The 16,986-nt window shown below is 47.5% G+C and overlaps 1 protein-coding gene across 4 annotated transcripts in view; it reads right to left on the reverse strand.

Moving 5' to 3' along the window:
• The window catches only part of Pacs2 (phosphofurin acidic cluster sorting protein 2), a 62,636-nt gene extending 55,668 nt beyond the window's left edge, over positions 1 to 6,968 (reverse strand). For 2 of the 4 annotated variants that reach the window (XM_085698030.2, XM_085698027.2), the window contains exon 1: positions 6,809 to 6,967. In XM_085698030.2, coding sequence (XP_085554156.1) covers positions 6,809 to 6,927 — 119 coding nt within the window. In that variant the 5' untranslated portion in view covers positions 6,928 to 6,967. Of the gene's footprint in view, positions 1 to 6,808 lie in introns of all 4 variants that reach the window. The other 2 variants (XM_085698028.2, XM_085698029.2) reach the window with 2 other exon arrangements.
• Positions 6,969 to 16,986: the final 10,018 nt, after the last annotated feature.

A 16,986-nucleotide genomic window follows, 5' to 3' on the forward strand; every position in this document is an offset into this window, starting at 1 on the left:
AGCCATGAAGACTCCAGCCACGTGCCACGCCTATTCTGAATCCACAGGGCCTCTCCAAGGGGCAGTCTTCCTCATCTTCCCACTGAGGTATGTTATGGAGATGCCAAGCCTACAGCCTTTCCAACTCAAGTCAGCCTCTACAGTGCCTTCCTCCTCCAAAAGAGTCCACTCTTGAACCTCACACACTCCTCTGCCCACTTCACCCCACTCAAATCTATCTCCAGCTAAACTTACATCAATTCAGGCTTCCAAGCAGCACTACTTTCCCAAGCAAACCTTCAAAACAATCTAGAGTCTTCCCCTTACTCAAAGAAAAGTCCACATTCTTTAGCATGCCATCTTGGTCAATTACAACACTCAATAATTTACTTACTTGAAACAGATCTGAACTGGACTGAGGAAGACAGACATGATGCCGACAAAAAGAGCTAAGCCTGCAGCAAGGAGGGAGAAGAGGTCTAGAAGGACTATGCCAGCACATGAACACATTAGGCAATTGCCAAAGAGGTACACGGCTTGCTAGCCCTCACACCTCCTTACTCATCTGCTGACACGAAAGACTGACATGTCCACACGTCCACCCAGTACTGCAGAAATAAGTGGGGAGCACATTGAGGAGGCAACAATTAAAGAGAAAAGGGCTGAGAATCTCCCAGAACTAAAGAAAAGCACCAATCCACAAGTCCTTCAACCTTAATAGGGGTCAGCATAAAAGAATACATGCCATAGCATATCATCAGATAAGCAGTCACAACAAGAAGGTGACCACAGAGCCACTCAACATACTGCCTCCAGTGAGACATGGCTGCCTGACAGCTGCCTCCTGAACAGCAAGACCAGAGGCTACAGTCGTGGCCACCCTGAGGGAGATGCTACCCCTGGAGCCAGCACCAGGCCCTAGGAGACAATAAAGAGACAAGACGCCATTGGCTAAAAGAGCACTTCATAGTTATCAGATCCTCCCCCGAGAAAAGCCTCAGGATGTCTTTCCAGTGCAGGGAGGAGGATCCCAAGTCCTGAGGTGCAAGATACAGAGGGCAAGTGCTACAAGCAGTCTAAAGCTACCAGGTAAAGCAACAAAGACAGCAATCACCAGGCTTAAGGGGACTGGAAGTTCACTGCGGCAGGAGCATGTGCAAATGAAGGGCTGGGGCTAAAGAGCTCTGCAAGTTGTATCACTTCAGAGAAAGGCACAAATGACTAAAATATAACACAGAGCTAACCAGGAAAAAAGTAACAGCAAATTTTACTATTAATGAGTGAGGGGAATTCAGCGCCAAAGCAAGGTAAAGCAAAAGAGAAAAGAAGTACAGGATGATACAAAGCACAAAATAAAATAGATATGAATACAATATTGCCAACTTAGATAAATAAAAATAGACTAGATGATTCATTTAAATAAAGGAATATCAGAATGTCAGATTTGGGTGAATACTAAATTTAAACACACACTGAATAACCAGTTATACCTCATACATAAGGCTTTGTGACAGTCTAAAGAAAAAGGGGGTGGTTACCTGCTGGGGATGTAGCTGAGTTGGCAATGTGTGCCTAACATGCATAAAACCCTGAGTTTGGTCACTAGCCAACACAAAAATCAGGCGTGGTGGACATGCCTGTAATCCCAGCACTTGGAATGTGAACATAGGAGGCTCATCCACTGCTACATTCTGAGTTTTAGATACATGAAGACCTGTGTCAAAAAAAAAAAAAAAAAAAAGAGGAAAAAAAAAGAAGAAGAAGAAGAAAGCTTGGCTTTTGTGGGGTTTGTTTTGTTTTTGATTTTTTTGTTTTCCAAGACAGGATTTCTTTGTAGTTTTGGAGCCTGTCCTGGAACTAGCTCTTGCAGACCACGCAGGCCTAGAACTCACAGAGATCCGCCTGCCTCTGCCTCCGAGTACTGGGATTAAAGGTGTGCGCCACCACCGCCTGGCTTGGCTTTTGGTTTGTTTTGAAAGTAGAGCTATTGAGATGCATCAATGGGTAAAGGTGCTTGCCTCAAAGTCTGATGACCCAAGTTACTCCCCGAGTCCCATAGGATAGAAGGAGAAAACTGACTCCTGCGAGTCCTGGATCTCTGAGTTTGAGGCCAGCCTGGTCTACAAAGCAAATTTCAGGACAGCCAGGGCTAGAGTGAAACCCTGTCTCAAAAATCAAACAAAAAACTTAAAATGGCAGTTTAGGACCCACAGTCCATGTCAGTTGGGTACCAGATATAGAGCTCAGTGGTAGAGCCCTAAGTTTCTTCATATCTGAACAGCAAGCACATGGGAAGCCCTCGACACTACCCATCCCAAAGGAGAGTCTAAGGCAAAGTTACCGCACTTTCCAGGACCACTGGGAGTATGGAAGCTGTGCCCTCACCTTAAACTGGAGCAACAAAAGATGAGTTTCATTGAGATGTGCACAATATGAACATTAAGGAACGAGTCTGACGCAGACACACATGACTTGTCAGTAGAACCCACACATTCCTCAGGATGCATCACAGACCTCAGCCAATGTAACGCACATGCCTGAGAAGAAGCTTGGGCCATTCTCTGACAACCACATGCAGCTCAGAAGATCTCATGGGCATTTCAGAGCCTTTCTGTCGTCACGGTCACAACCCAGTCAGTGGCAAAGCCAGACTTAACACACATTCATAACCTGGAGATTTCTAAGACAGAACATAGAAACAACTGAAACAGTGGGCTTTACCAAAATCAAAACTCCTGCTCAACCAAAAACACTAGAGCTGGCCACTCAGGAGGCTCACCTGAGCACCGTAGTTTAAAGGTCAGTTTGGGCAGTGTGAAACCATTCTCCAGCGAAATCACAAAGCACACCCATAAGAAGAGAGGCAAACCCCAGAGCGGAAACACTGATAAAGAGCATCCACTTCCATGGCATGAAGGACTCCTCAACTCAATGAGGAAAACAGATCCTTCCCAGTAAAACCAGGACACAACCTCCACTTCAGACACGTGACAGCACATGGGAAAAACCTTGACACTATCCATCTCCGAGGAGAGTCTAAGGAAAACTTACCACACTGTCCAGGACCACTGGGAGAGTGGAAGATTGTGCCCTCCCTCCCCGTACCTTAAACTGAAGGCTTTTCTTTCTTGCTTGCTTTCTTGCTTGCTTTCTTTCTTCCTTCCTTTTTTTTTGATCTTTGGTTTTTTTATCATTGGTTTTTCGAGACGGGTTTCTCTGTAGCTTTGGAGCCTGTCTTGTAACTAGTACTAGCTTTGTAGCCTGGCCTACAACTCACAAACTCACAGAGATCCGCCTGCCCCTGCCTCCTGAGTGCTGGGATTAAAGGCATGTGCCACCACTGCCCAGCAAACTGAAGGTTTCTTAAACTAAAGCCCTATGACAATAATCACCAAATGATATAGCCTCAAACTCCAAAGAAGTCAATGTCTAAAATGGGGGTTCATTCTTACAAGGGAGTATTATGTACCAACAGAAAGGAAAGTTGGCTGACAAAAAAGCATGGATGCATCAAAGAGTCTCACTCTACCCACATAGCCCTCTGGGGAGATGGTACTGCCTGGGAATGCAGAGTAGGCAGCATCAGGGATGAAAAAGGATGAAGGATAGAAATGTCTGTGCCTTCCACATACATACATATGCAATGGTGTGCACTCTGGACAGCAACTGTTGTCCAGACACCAAGCGACCTCTCCTCAAGCGAGCCAGCCCATGGAGGTAAGAAAAAGACGCAGGTGCACAAAGCTTGGAAGTGAGTTAACAGTGTCAAAAAGAAAAGAATTCAAGTGAAAGTACAAAGGTTCAAAGACCTTCAGTAAAGGTAAAGACCCTGCTGAACAGTGGAAGAAGAACATGCCTAGGAACGGAGAACTCTGGAATCCCAGCAGTATGGTAGGGCAGACACTGACTGTCCCTAGCAGCATGGTGTACCTGGCTGTTGAGGCAAGGTGAACTTGGCAACATGGCTAGGACAGCACTGAGTATCAGGAGTTGGATCCTCTCTCCCATCAGCTTTAGGATGCCTAGCACCCAGCTTCCCCCAGGACAGAGAGCTATCTCACTACCTCCCAAGGAAGGAGAATTGAAACTCCACCCATGTCAAAGTAAGGGGGATGGATTCTACCCCCACCCCACCACCCCACACTCCAGGCCAACTCTGAGGGACACACACAATTAAAAGAGGATTTCAACAGTTTTAGGTGGGTAAAGATTACTATCCCCCGTAGAAACTGCTGAGACTCAAGTAGGGGGAAAATGAGAAAGAAAACTTGGCAAAACACATGAATAGGAATTTCACTAACAGGGAAGTACAAATGGTCTAGATTCATAATCAGAGAAATTCAAACTAAAACCACAACACTGTTTCACACCCACCAGCTTGGCAAGAATGTAAGGCAGTGAGGATTCTCGCCCTAGCACTGGGGCTGGAGTTGGCACAGCTGCTTTAGGAAGCAACTGAATAGTAACACTGAGCGAACACACACCCACACCTCTAAAAGTCCTCCTACTTGGTAAAACACATTCAAGTAGGTCCTGCCTGCCACAGAGACAGGCATGCAAGCAGGCGATAGGTAAGAAGACCTCCTCTGCAGTGGCAATGGCAGATTTGTAACCGGGCAAGAACCTGGCACTATCCCTTAGCAGAAGCCCAGGTTTCATCATTCCAAGGGAATACTACGCAGCCGTGATGCAACAGCAGCCACCAGCACAGATGCAACTCACAAAACTGGAGACTTGACCAAAGCCAGGGCGAAGAGTGAAAAGAACTCAGCGAACACGATCACGTCCTGTTTGCAGCACCCAGAAGAGCAGCACTGCACAAAGGTGATATGAGGGTGTGTGCCGAGGGTGCATGCACGGGAGGTATATGCACGAGCAGAATAGAGGTCAAACAGCACACAGGACAGAGATCAAGCAGCATTGTACTGAGACTACATGCTTTTTATACACATGGAGTGGTCCTCAGCACTCCAGAGAAAGTCTCTCATCTCTGACCGGGCCAAAACCCAGAACACCCCAACATCTGCTGCTGCTCACCCAAAATGCCCCATCCTTCCCTGTGTGCAAGCCTGTCCTCAATCAGCCTTTCCTGACGTTGCTATCCCCTACAGAAAAGGGGTATTCTAGGTTCTGCAAGAACAGAGACCAGAGAAGGCATGATAGAGTATGCTTATTATCCCTGTACACAGGAGGTAGAGACAGAGGTAGGAGGACAGAGAGTTCAAGGCCACCTAGGCTACAAAACAAAGTTAAGGTCATCTATGATTTCAAAGCAAAATCCTGTCTCAAAAAACAGTCCACTTGACCAGACTCTGGTGGCGCACACCTTTAATCCCAGCACTTGGGAGGCAGAGGCAGGCGGATCTTTGTGAGTTCGAGGCCAGCCTGGTAAACAGAGTGAGCTCTAGGACAGCCAGAGGTACACACAGAGAAGCCCTATCTCGAAAAACAAAAAACAAACAAAAAAATACCAGCCACCTTTAGAGGGATAATGAAATGGCCTCTGTCCCCTTCCTTACCAGGGTTAGACGTCTGTCTTGGGAATGTGGACATGTACCTGTAAACTGTAGTTCTAACTATAAAATAAGCTGAGGCATGTGGGGGGGGTGGATCACAAGAGCTTAGGAGTTCAAGAACAGCCTCAGCAACATGAGATTCAGTGGCAAAAAAAAAAAAGGAAGAAAAGGGGAAGAGAGGAGAGAATGAAAGAGAAAGAGACCCCTTGGCTCTCATTTAAGGAACTCAGGGGCTGCTAAAAGGGCCAGCGTGAAGTGGGGTGCTTAGGATAATGATGTAAAGAAGCAGAACTAGAGTGGGAGGGTCCAGCTCCCCCCACCCCTCCCGGCTTTGGTAGTTTGGGAGATGCTCCCAGTGAGGCAAATGCAGGTCTCAACACTCCAGATGCAACACAGGTCTAGGAATTGCGTTCAGCATCCATCCTTTCTTTCCCAAAGGCACAGCCAAAAGGGAAAAGTCACTGTCTGAACCCAACACCACACTCAGGGGCCTGCTGAAAGAGCTCTGCAGAATGAGAGCCACAGGCCAACCTGAAGCTCATCTGCAAGTGAAGTACCTTCTCTTCACAGGGTTTCTCTACTCAGGGGCACACCGTTTAGGTTCTGTACTTGGAAGGCTCTTTGGGGACAAGCCCACTTTCCCTGTCTCCCCCGAGGGAAGCCTGCAGTGCCTTCAGCCTGGTGCCTGGATTTCCTTTTCCCTCACTAACTGAGGCTCCTGAGTAGGAGCCAAGTCAAGAAGAAATCACCAAAGTTTCAAGCTGGGCAGTAGAATGAGAAGCTGTAGGTCCACATAAAGATAGGAGTCCACAGCGCCCGCCCGGTGGGTAAATCTTGCCTAGTTCTTTCCAAAGAGCGAGTCGCCTACCCAGAGCAGGGAGGCCAGGCTTCGGCAACCGTAAAATTAACAGCTCCAAGCAAAGAGTAGAAAGGACTCCGGGGCTCTCTCCACAGCTCCCGGGACAAGGCCGACAGGTGAAGAGAGAGCAGACCCGACGACCCGCAGGGCACAGGGGAGGCAACCGTGGAGTGAGCCTCAGGCCCAGGCCTCTGGGGTGTGACAGTGCCGCTGCACACGGGAGGAGAGCGGTAGCACTAGCCGAGAGCTCGACCGCCCGAGGTGCCTGCGGTCCGCTGCGCGCAGCCCCGCCCGGGACGCAGGTGTCAAGGTGCGGGCAGAGCACTGGCTCCCGAGCCGCAGGCCCGCTGCCCCGCCCCGGCCCTCGCCTTGCTGTGGCCCGCGCGCGCTCGAGGGCGCGGGGTCCTGGCCCGCGGGCAGGTGCGCGCGGACAAAGCGCAGCACGGGGGCGTACCTGGGCACGCAGCTGGGGCTGGAGCCGTCCACCTCCCAGGTGGCGAACAGGTTCATGGGCACCGGGGTGTTGAGCGCTCCGGGCGCGCCGGGCAGGCCGAGTCGGCCCCGCTCGGCCATGGCGCCGGCCCCGCCGTCCCTCGGCGGCCTGGGGCTGCGCCGGGCCGCGGGAGCGCGGCGGGCGGGCGGGCCGGGCGCGCGGAGGGCGGCGGCGCGGTCACATGGCGCCGGCGGCCGGGCGGGAGTCGGGCAGGCCCGCGGGCGGTGTCCGGACTGTGCCCGTGCCCCGCCCCCTACCTCTTCGCGCTGCCTATTGGCCGGCAGGGCAGGGCTCGCGCGGCACACCCAATCACTGCCTACCGGAAGTGAGGCGCGCGCCTAAGGGCGTCTCTGGCGCCCAGCCGCGGGAGCGAGCGCGCGCGCCTGCGCAAAGGCTCTGCCCTCCCAGGGACCCAGGCAATCGATGCGGTGGCTACCGAAGAGGCCAGGTCAGCCAACCCTCAGGCTCCCTGCCGCCGGCCGTGGGCCCGGGCACATGCCCATGTACTCTGGTGTCTTCTGTCTCTTACCATCCTGTGTGTCCCCGTGTAGGACCCCAAGGCCTCCGGGCTCCTCTAGTACTCTGTAGGCCCCACCCACTCTTATCCCTTGAGGAGTTTCAGCCACCATCTGTCCTCCCTTGCTGCCCCCATGCAGCAACCTCCTCCCATTCAGCCTCCTCCTACATTTAGCAGTGCTTATTTATTGACTTTTAAGTTTTTCTCAAGAACATCAGAACAAATATTTGGGACAGGGTGCTTTTCTGCCTTGTTTACAGTGATGTGGTAACTCGGGCTAATAGGAGCTGTGTGTAAGTGGGGGGGGGGGGATCAGACTGCCCCCAGGGCAGGGGAAACCAGCAGGCATGGCTTTGGGAAGGCTGACTAGGTTCTGGGGCTCAGGGAGAGGCTCCGTCCCTCCCTCTTTTTTTTTTTTTTTTTTTTTTTTTTTTTTTTGGCTGTCTTTGGTCAAAGTCAACAAATTTAGGAAAAAGCTTTTCTGGCATGTCTTGTTTCTTTGTATCCACAGCTTTACACAATTGCCTTTCTCCTTCTGGGTCCCATGTCTTATTATCTACAAGTAATTTATTGAAACAATTCTAACCCAAGCCAATTTGACCTGGCAGTCCCTCCTTGCCCTTCAGGTTTACCCCAGCAACCCAGCTTTCTGCTTTTCTTCCCTGGAAGGCCCTCTGGGGGTGGTCCTTCCCTTGCTGTGACACCCCACCCCCTGCCGGCAACATTTGGTGCTCCTCTGCCAGAGGCAGCCTTCTGCTGTAACTCCTCCAGGATGGGAGCTGCAGACAGCTGCAACTGCTTAAAGCTAGAGTCCCACTTTGAAGAGAACAAGGGGACCTGTGTTTTCCTCATGTTCCCCACTCCTTGGGGTGGTGAAACAAAGTCCAGAGGGTCTGTCAGTTTGTGGCCAGCTGAGATGAATATTGTCTGACATTGCAGCCCTACTGGGGCCAGTAGTGAGGCTTGTACCTAGGAAACCAGAGGCTGTGTTCACTGAGCTTCAGCAGCCTTGGTGGACAGGCTGCCTTTGATTGGAAGCAAAGGACAAGCATCCACTGACCTCAGCAATTGGCATACATTGCTGGGCACAGACCAAGGGTGCATTTGAAGGCAGAAGAATGGGACTGCCTGATGAGTTGTGTCTGTGTGCACCAGGCAGGCATTGCAGCCAGGGTCAAGGGAGGAAATGAGGATGACCAAGCTGTGCACACTGGGGCCTGGCACCAGTGGCCTTGGTTGAGCTGTGCCATCTTGTACTAGACACCATTGTAGGTTCTCAATGAATGTGACATATCTGCCCATTCTCATTTTAAAGGGGAGGAAAGTGAGATGCATGGAACTCTGTACTTTCTGAGGGGAAGCATCAAAGTGTGTGTGTGTGTGTGTGTGTGTGGTGGCTGTCTGTTAAGGCCATGGGGACATGTTAGTGATGACCAGTGTATGTTTTCCCAGTGAATAGATAGCAGTTTGAGTCTGTTTTTCCAAACCTCTGCATTTGAAAGTAACGCTGTGTCCATCCTCCTTTTGTAAACTGTAGGTCCCAAGACAAGTTCCTTGAAAGCTGGAAGGTACCTCTTTCTGTAAAATAGGTATGATGTAATTCCCGCCCTTCCACATTTAGAGTGTTTTCCTACAATTTTTCCTTGAAAATGGAAACCTAATTCAGGATGAACTTCTGTGGACAACTGAGATGGCTGGTCATGGGGAGGAAGCCCACAGAGGAAGCCCACAGAGAGTGTCCTTCAGTGCCCTGTAGCCCTAAACGAGCACACATAAACTGTTAAGGCCAGACAACATATTGCCTCCTTGCCAGCAAATCATTTGTTAGTCAATAATGAAATAAATTTTTGGGTTCTTTAAAGGACCTTGGGTAGTGGCAGGAAGTAGAGGTTCGTACAGGCCCACAGATTGTCACTGGGTTTCCTTCAGCCTGCACATTGAGCCTCACAACCTCATAGCTGGTGCCCTGGACCATGGATTCCTTGGAAACTGCTGATCTGTTTAGCTTGGGTTAAAATGATGTAAACCTGGCATGAGGATGTGATACAGCGTGAGGAACTGCAAACATGGCATGGCCCATGCCCAAAGAAGTTTCTTCAGAGTCTAGGGACCTTGGTATGTGTCTAAGGCACAGGAACCCTGACCATACCAGGTGTGCGCCAGACTCGTGTCCATGTATTTAGTGAACACTGGTAGCCACTGAGCCTTCTGCTGTCTTCTGGTCCACCCTCCTTTACACTGTTAACTTTGGGCTCCAGTGTTGTAGAAGATTATTTTAAGATGTGTTACATTCATTTATGCTGTGGACATTTGTTTTATTTTTTAAAGATTTATTTGTTGTGTATACAGTATTCTGCCTACATGCATGCCTTCAGGCCAGAAGAGGGCACCTTTAGACAAGCAGGCAGTGTTCTTAACCACTGAGCCATCTCTCCAGCCCTGGACATTTGTTTTAATGATGCAAAGATGTTTTACATTCTTTTCTGTTGCATTTGTTTAACTCTGTGAAGCTGTGTTACTTTGCCAGCTTAAAACACCTGATGGTCTAATAAAGAGCTGGACAGCCAACAGCAAGACAAGAGAGAGAATAGGAGGGGCGGCAGGCAGACAGAATAAATAGAAGGAAAAAAAGGGAGAAGGAGTAAGATAGAAGAGGAGGAGGGGGCCGGTAGGGGCCAGCCACCTAGTTACATAGCACACTACAGAGAAAGAAGTAAAGAAAGGTATGAAGAAATAGAGAAAGAGTTGGACAGTGGTGGCACATGCCTTTAATCCTAGCACTCAGGAGGCAGAGGCAGGTGGATCTCTGTTTGAGGCCAGCCTGGTCTACAAGAACTAGTTCCAGGACAGGCTCCAAAACTACAGAGAAACCCTGTCTCAAAAAACAAAGAAAGGAAGGAAGGACGAAAGAAAGGAAGGAAGGAAGAAAGGAAGGAAAGAGAAAGAAAAGAAATAGAGAAAGATAAAAGCCCAGATGCAAAAGGTAGACAGGGATAATTTAAGAAAAACTGGCAAGAAGCAAGTCAACCTAAGGCTGACCACTTAAAAGAAAAATGACTCCAAGTGTGATTTATTTGGGAGCTGGGTGGTGGGTCTTCCAAAAAAGCCAAAAGAGCAAAAAAAGTAAGACAACAAACAACACTTCAGTCCATAAGGTGAGTTCCAAAGGCACGAGCAGCTCGTGTTTCTGTGACAGCTTAGTTTATATTCTGCATTCCTGCGTGCACAAATCCCTGTCATCCTTGTTTGTCAGGGTCAGGGCTACAAACTCGGCCAAGCTACTATCAAGGAGGCAGGGACAGAAACTTCACACACAGAAGACACCCTGGTCATGTGGGGTGTGGGTCATGGAAGCCTTCTTTGGGGAAAGGAATGTTCTGTCTGGGAACCTAGGTAGCCTTCAGAAGCCAAGTGGGGTGTTAGGAGAGGCTGTGGGCAGGAAGGCTCGTGGCAGAGCACCAGACACTGGGTCATTCTGAGCTGAGTAGTGTTGCAGACATGATCCGTAGGAGTGGAACAGAACCACAGATGTTATTGAGGAAACTGATATTCTCCTGTAGTATTCTTAGTCTTATTAATAAAAGAATTCAAAAGGAAACCAAGCAATTTTATTAGCATTTAAAAGAAAGCACATTACAGGTTAGGTAAAAATCCTGACAGCCAGCAGGAGAAGGTGAGAAAACATGCCTTCTAAGTTAGACATGGGATAGAAATAGCTTACTAAGAAAGGAACAATGGAGGCTGAAGGATGGGCTCAGCTGGAAGAGCATTTGCTGTTCTTACAGAGAACAGGAGTTCAGTTCCCAACATCCATGTCCAGCTCCATGGAGATCCAACACAGTCTACTTGCCTCTGCACACCCACACAAAATAAAATAAATCTCAAAAGAAGAAAAAGAACTTCCAAGAATGGAAATGAGCTAATGAGCAAAAATCTGGCCATTCACTGTATGACCTTTTATGGCACCCACCTCTGTTGCTGGTTGTATTTCCCGAATTTGTCTCCAACATACTTTATTCCTTACATGATGCCAGGTAAAGAAAGGTTTCTAGTCTTCCTCTGTGACTTCTTTCGTAGCCTTGGCTGGTCTGAACTCTCTATGTAGAACGGGTTGGCCTTGAACTAACTCACAGAGATCTGTCTGCATTTGCCTCCTCAGTGCTGGGATTAAAGGCCTGTGCCTCCATGCCTAGCCAATCTGTTAATCTTAATGTAGTCCCTATTCTTCTACCAAATAACATTTGGAACAAGAGCTGTTTGTAGTTGGAGAAGTGTCCTTGGGAAACCACCAAAAAGTTCAAAGTTCACAGGCCCCTGCTGTAACTCCATTTTCTGATTCATCTTATGTCTTACCTAGTTAGGCAAGAGCCTGAGCTTTATACATCAATATGGCCTATGGGTCTTCTATGTCAATGCCTTGCTAGGTGGTTGGCACGGAGCAGAACATAAACCGCTACTGCTGACAGCAGTCAAAACTGCTACCGGGAGCTGCCATTGAAGTCGTCTCCAAGACCTCACAGGGCCACAGAGTTGGAAAGCTCAGAAATGCTCTCATTATGCAGGGCAGTGGTGGTCCACACCTTTGATCCCAGCACTCGGGAGGCAGAGGCAGGCAGATCTCTGTGAGTTCAAGGCCAGTCTGGTCTGCAAGAGCTAGTTCCAGGACAGACACTAAAGCTATAGAGAAACCCCATCTGGAAAAACCAAAACAGAGAAAAAAAAAAGCAATGCTCTCATCAACGCATTCAATAAGTTATTACCAAGTTGGTGTCAAGTCTTAGAGATGTAAGAATGGACTGCTTGCCCTGGAGAGGTGGACATCCTTCCTGAGCTAGGACACAGTCTGGATATGAAAAGGGTATGGTCTCAGATACTGTGCTGATGTGGGATTCCCCTCTGTATGCTGTGAATATGTTTTATTATCATTGGCTAATAAAGAAGCTGCTTTCGGCCAATGGCTTAACAGAGTAAAACCAGGTGGGAAATTCAAACAGAGATGTAGAGAGAGTAGGCAGAGTCAAGGAGATGCCATGTTGCCTCTGAAGGAGACAGATGCCTGGAAACCTTACCGGTAAACCACGAGCCTCTTGGTAATATACAAAATAATAGAAACTGGTTAATTTAAGATGTAAGAGCTAGCTAGGAATATGCTAGAGTCATTGACCAAGCAGTGTTGCAATTAATATAGTTTCTGTGTGATTATTTCGGGTCTGGGTGGAGGCAACGAGCCAGAAGCAAGAGAGTGGGAGGTCATGGATGAGTTTGGATTGAGGCCTGAAGACTGTGTGGAATTCCACAGGGAAGGGCAGTATCAGCTAGGCTCTAGAAGGCCTAGTGTCCCTGGAGATTTACATCAGGCCTCCCTCTGCCATAGCAGCTCTAAAGCCACATTAGCCCAAAGTAGCTGCAGTCCAAGAGCACAGATGTTCCCAGCCTGGTCACCGTTGGATGGCTGAAAGACCCAAGTCAGACAGCTCAAAAGGAAAAGGCTCACAGTGCCCCAGCAGGGGTGGCACGCACCTCTAATCCCAGCACTCAGGAGGCAGAGTCAGGCAATAGAGGCCAGCCCAATCTACAGAGCAAGTTCCAGGACAGTAGAGCTACAGAGAGAAACCCTGTCTCAGAAAAAAGGGGGGGGGACCCAGAAAAGTAAAACACCAGCATAAGACAGTTATTTTACAGTATGGGACCGACAGGTTCTCCCTCCCAGTTTATAGCTGCTTGCTACTTCCTTCCTTTATTTTTTTTCTTTTCTTTTTTTGGAAAGCCTGGTTCTGCATTCTGCTAGTTCTGCTTCCCAGCTTGTGTCTTTATAAACTGCATTTATCTCTGAGCTCTCTGCCAGACCCAAGGTCATCTTGAGCATGATGGTTCTAGTGTTTATATGTGGGCTTTTTGGGAATTCCTGCATTTAGATCACATGATCTTTATGATGTGTTGCCTTCTTTTTTGTTGGTTTTAATTTTGGTTTTTCATATATATATATATATATATATATATATATATAGAGAGAGAGAGAGAGAGAGAGAGAGAGAGAGAGAGAGAGAGAGAGTGTTCTGCCTGCATATGTGCCTATACACCAGAAGAGGGCACCAGTTCTCATTACAGATAGTTGTGAGCCATCATGTAGTTGCTGAGAATTGAACTCAGGACCTCTGGAAGAGCAGGCAATGCTCTTAACCTCAAGCTATCTCTCCAGCCCCCTTGATTTTGATTTTTCAAATGGGTTTGTTTGTTTGTTTTGTATAGCACTGGCTATCCTGGAACTCTGTAGACCAGGCTGGCCTTGAGCTCATTGAGATCTGCCTGTCTCTGTCTCCCAAGTACTAGGATTAAAGGTATGGCCACCATCACCTAGCATGTTGCCTTGTTTTGTGGGAGTTTGTTGGTAAACAAACTCTGAACACCACACGTGAAGAGAGAGGCAAATGCAGTTTGCCCTAGGTATCGGAGGCCCACAGTGAAATGAAAGGAACAGTTCTTCAGGTGAGGTTCCCTAATCGGTGGAAGTTGACAGTAAAGCTAACCATACCATTCCCACTTCCCTTCATCATGAACTAAGATGAGAGGTGTGAAACCAGCCATAGGTGCTCACAGAGAGGCCAGTGGTGGTACTACTATCACTTGGGAAAAAAAGACATATTCCAATGTGTCTGATAGAATGTCAGTAACTAAAACTTGAAGGTCTGAAAATAGACATTGAACGAACCTGCTTACTGAGCAGCTCATGGTTGTTGTACAGTGAGACCCTGCCTCAAAAACAAACAAAACAACTGAAAATACAAAGTCTGATCCTACTTGGCAAAAAGTGCAAAACCTATCATGTGTGTACATGACAATATCAATACATGATTATGCATATCAAATACATCTTTCAAAAATATTGGTGCACAGGAATTTAAACTACAATAAAAATACCATAAACTGTGCTAAGCACTATGAGATTACCTCTGTGTGCTGGGAATTCAGTCAATTCTTTTGTTTTCCTTTCTGTTTGTCTTTCGTGGGTTTTTTTTTCTTTTTGCTACAGTAAAGTATATTAATTGAGAAGGGAAATAAAAATGTTCTGTGTCAAACCAATTGTGGGTTTTGGTGGTGTACACCTTTAATCTCATCACTGCAGAGGCAGCAGAGGTAAGACCCCTGTGATTTCGAGACCAGCCTGGTCTATATAGAAAGCTCCAAGCTAACCAGAGTTACATCATGAGACCCTATTTCAGAAAAATAAAAATACGTTTTGTGTCAGATAAATCAAGACAGACTGTGGCTGACTGACTGACCCAGGGGTGCCAGGCGCCCTTTGGCTAGAGTTGCATGAGTTCTGGAAAAATAAATAAGGACACCTCAGCACTTCCACCTTTACAAGCTAAGGGCCATCTTTATTGGAATAGATATTTGGTAGGTAATACCCTTACAGCCATGGGAAACCATACAAGTCCATAGGCCAATGTTAAAAAAAGGTGTTAAAATATTCACAAAGAATAGGTTTTTGTTTTCTTTGTAAAGGGAGATGCACATTTTGATTGCCTGCTTGATACAGGTGAATGCTGACCAAAGGCTATCCTGCTGGTCCCTTGATCTCAATTCACTGAGAGACAGGCACCCCCTTCTGGCCTACTCTGCTCAGAGTGTGGGCTCCCTCACCTTGCACCTGAGGATGGAGTCTAGAGCTGCCCTCTTCTGGTTGGCAGCGGTTGCCTGGGTACGTGTTGTGTGGCATTGCAGGTGAGTGTGGTATTTCAGAGGAAGAGCTGGTGGGAAGGAATGTCTGTTAACAGGGAAATGTCAGGCTGGCTATGACATTTACTCACCCTGGGCATGAGGTGTCCAGCAAAGGGGAGTGCTCAGTGTTGCTCTACAGGAACAGTCATGATATGTGATAGTGTGAAAAATCAGAGATTCAAGCTCATGAGCAGCGTGACCTAGAGTAGTCATTTTATTTCATGTCTTTTTTTTAAAGATTTATTTATTTATTATGTACACAGTGTTCAGCCTCCATGTGTCCCTGCAGGCCAGAAGAGGGCACCAGACCTCATTACAGATGGTTGTGAGCCACCATGTGGTTGCTGGGAATAGAACTCAGGACCTCCGAAAGAGACAGAGTTTCTGTGTAGTCCTGGCTGTCCTGGAACTCACTCTGTAGATCAGACTGGCCTTGAACTCACAGAGATCCACCTGTCTTTGCCTCCAGCAAGCTGGGATTAGAGATGTGAGACACCATGCCTATTACTATTACTGACCACAGTTAACCTAGGCTTATGACTTGGGGTCAGGGGGAATCGGAGTGACCTTTGAGTTTAAATTTTAATGCTCCTCAGTGTTTCTTGCAATAGATATAATGATGCTATGATCAGGTACATAGATGAAATATGGGAAAATACCAAGGTCCTACTACCATACAGAGAACAGTCAATGACATTAACAAAAGACGTAATACCACTGACAACACACAGTGTTCAATCCCTGTCACCAGAATAGGTGAAAGTATAGCTTCTTTTCTGCAGGGTGATTTTATTTTTCTCAAGTTTTATGGTTAATAAACAATGATCCTGGCAATTTGAAAGCAACAACTGGCAGGGTCTCAAGTACCTTAGGCCTCAAACTCTGTATATAATTGAGGCTGACCTTAAACCCATGGTCCTCCAGCCCCACCCTCTCAATGACTGGGATTACAGTTCTGAGCCAGTATTTTTACTTAACACTTTTACATTGAGCACTGGGATTTAACAGGAATTTGGGACTTTGAGATTTCCACAGGCCAGATGGAGTAGGTTGTATCCTGGAGCAAGCAGAAAAATATGGGAGAAACTCTGGAGTAAAAGCATACAGGCCATTTTTAGAAGGGAATCAGATAGTGTCAGCCCCATTTACCACGAGTGTGCCAGGTAGGCAAGAGCCATCAGAAAGACAGACTTGGTGGGGACACGGTATATTGGGGAGAGGGAAGAAAGACCAGCAACAAATAAAACAGCTCAAGCTTGGAAACTGAGAACCATCAAGTGAAAGAGAACAAGGCAGACAAATCTGCCAGTCAATTTGGAATTTAGGAAAACTCATTTTAATTATGTTGTTGCCAGAATCCCTCAATCACACTGTGTAATCTTTCCCAGGCAGTGTGATTAATGCAGTTCACTCACATAGGTCACTGCACTAGCAGGGCAAGCACTGGAGGAAAGTGAGCCAGCCCCTCCCTCACTGAAGTCCTCAGGGAAAGGCTCATGTGCCCTCGCCCAGGGGGAATGACCACTCCATCTACAGTAACCTAGTGTTTGTGTCCGATTAAAAACCTGCAATTGGCTGGATGTTTGAAAAAGGGGTTCACTTGGTGCAGTGATGCCCCTAGAATATTAAAAATGAAGCACCAAGCACATCACCTTGAGATGCTTTGTCTGAACTCATTGCACAGTCCTGGAAGATCTGAGCATTTCACTATGAATTGCTCCCATGCCATTCATGTTTGGAGCTCTGATCTTTAAAGACATGATTATGGTAGCATCAAGTCACTAGAATAGGTCCTAATTCACTATGGCCATGTCCTTTAAAAACCTGAAGCTGGGTGTCCTTTAAAAACCTGAAGGTGGTGGTGCATGTCTTTAATCCAGCAATCAGGAGGCAGAGGCAA

This window comes from Myodes glareolus, chromosome 11 (genome assembly GCF_982192425.1).
Source record: "Myodes glareolus chromosome 11, mMyoGla1.1, whole genome shotgun sequence".
NCBI lineage: Eukaryota > Metazoa > Chordata > Mammalia > Rodentia > Cricetidae > Myodes > Myodes glareolus.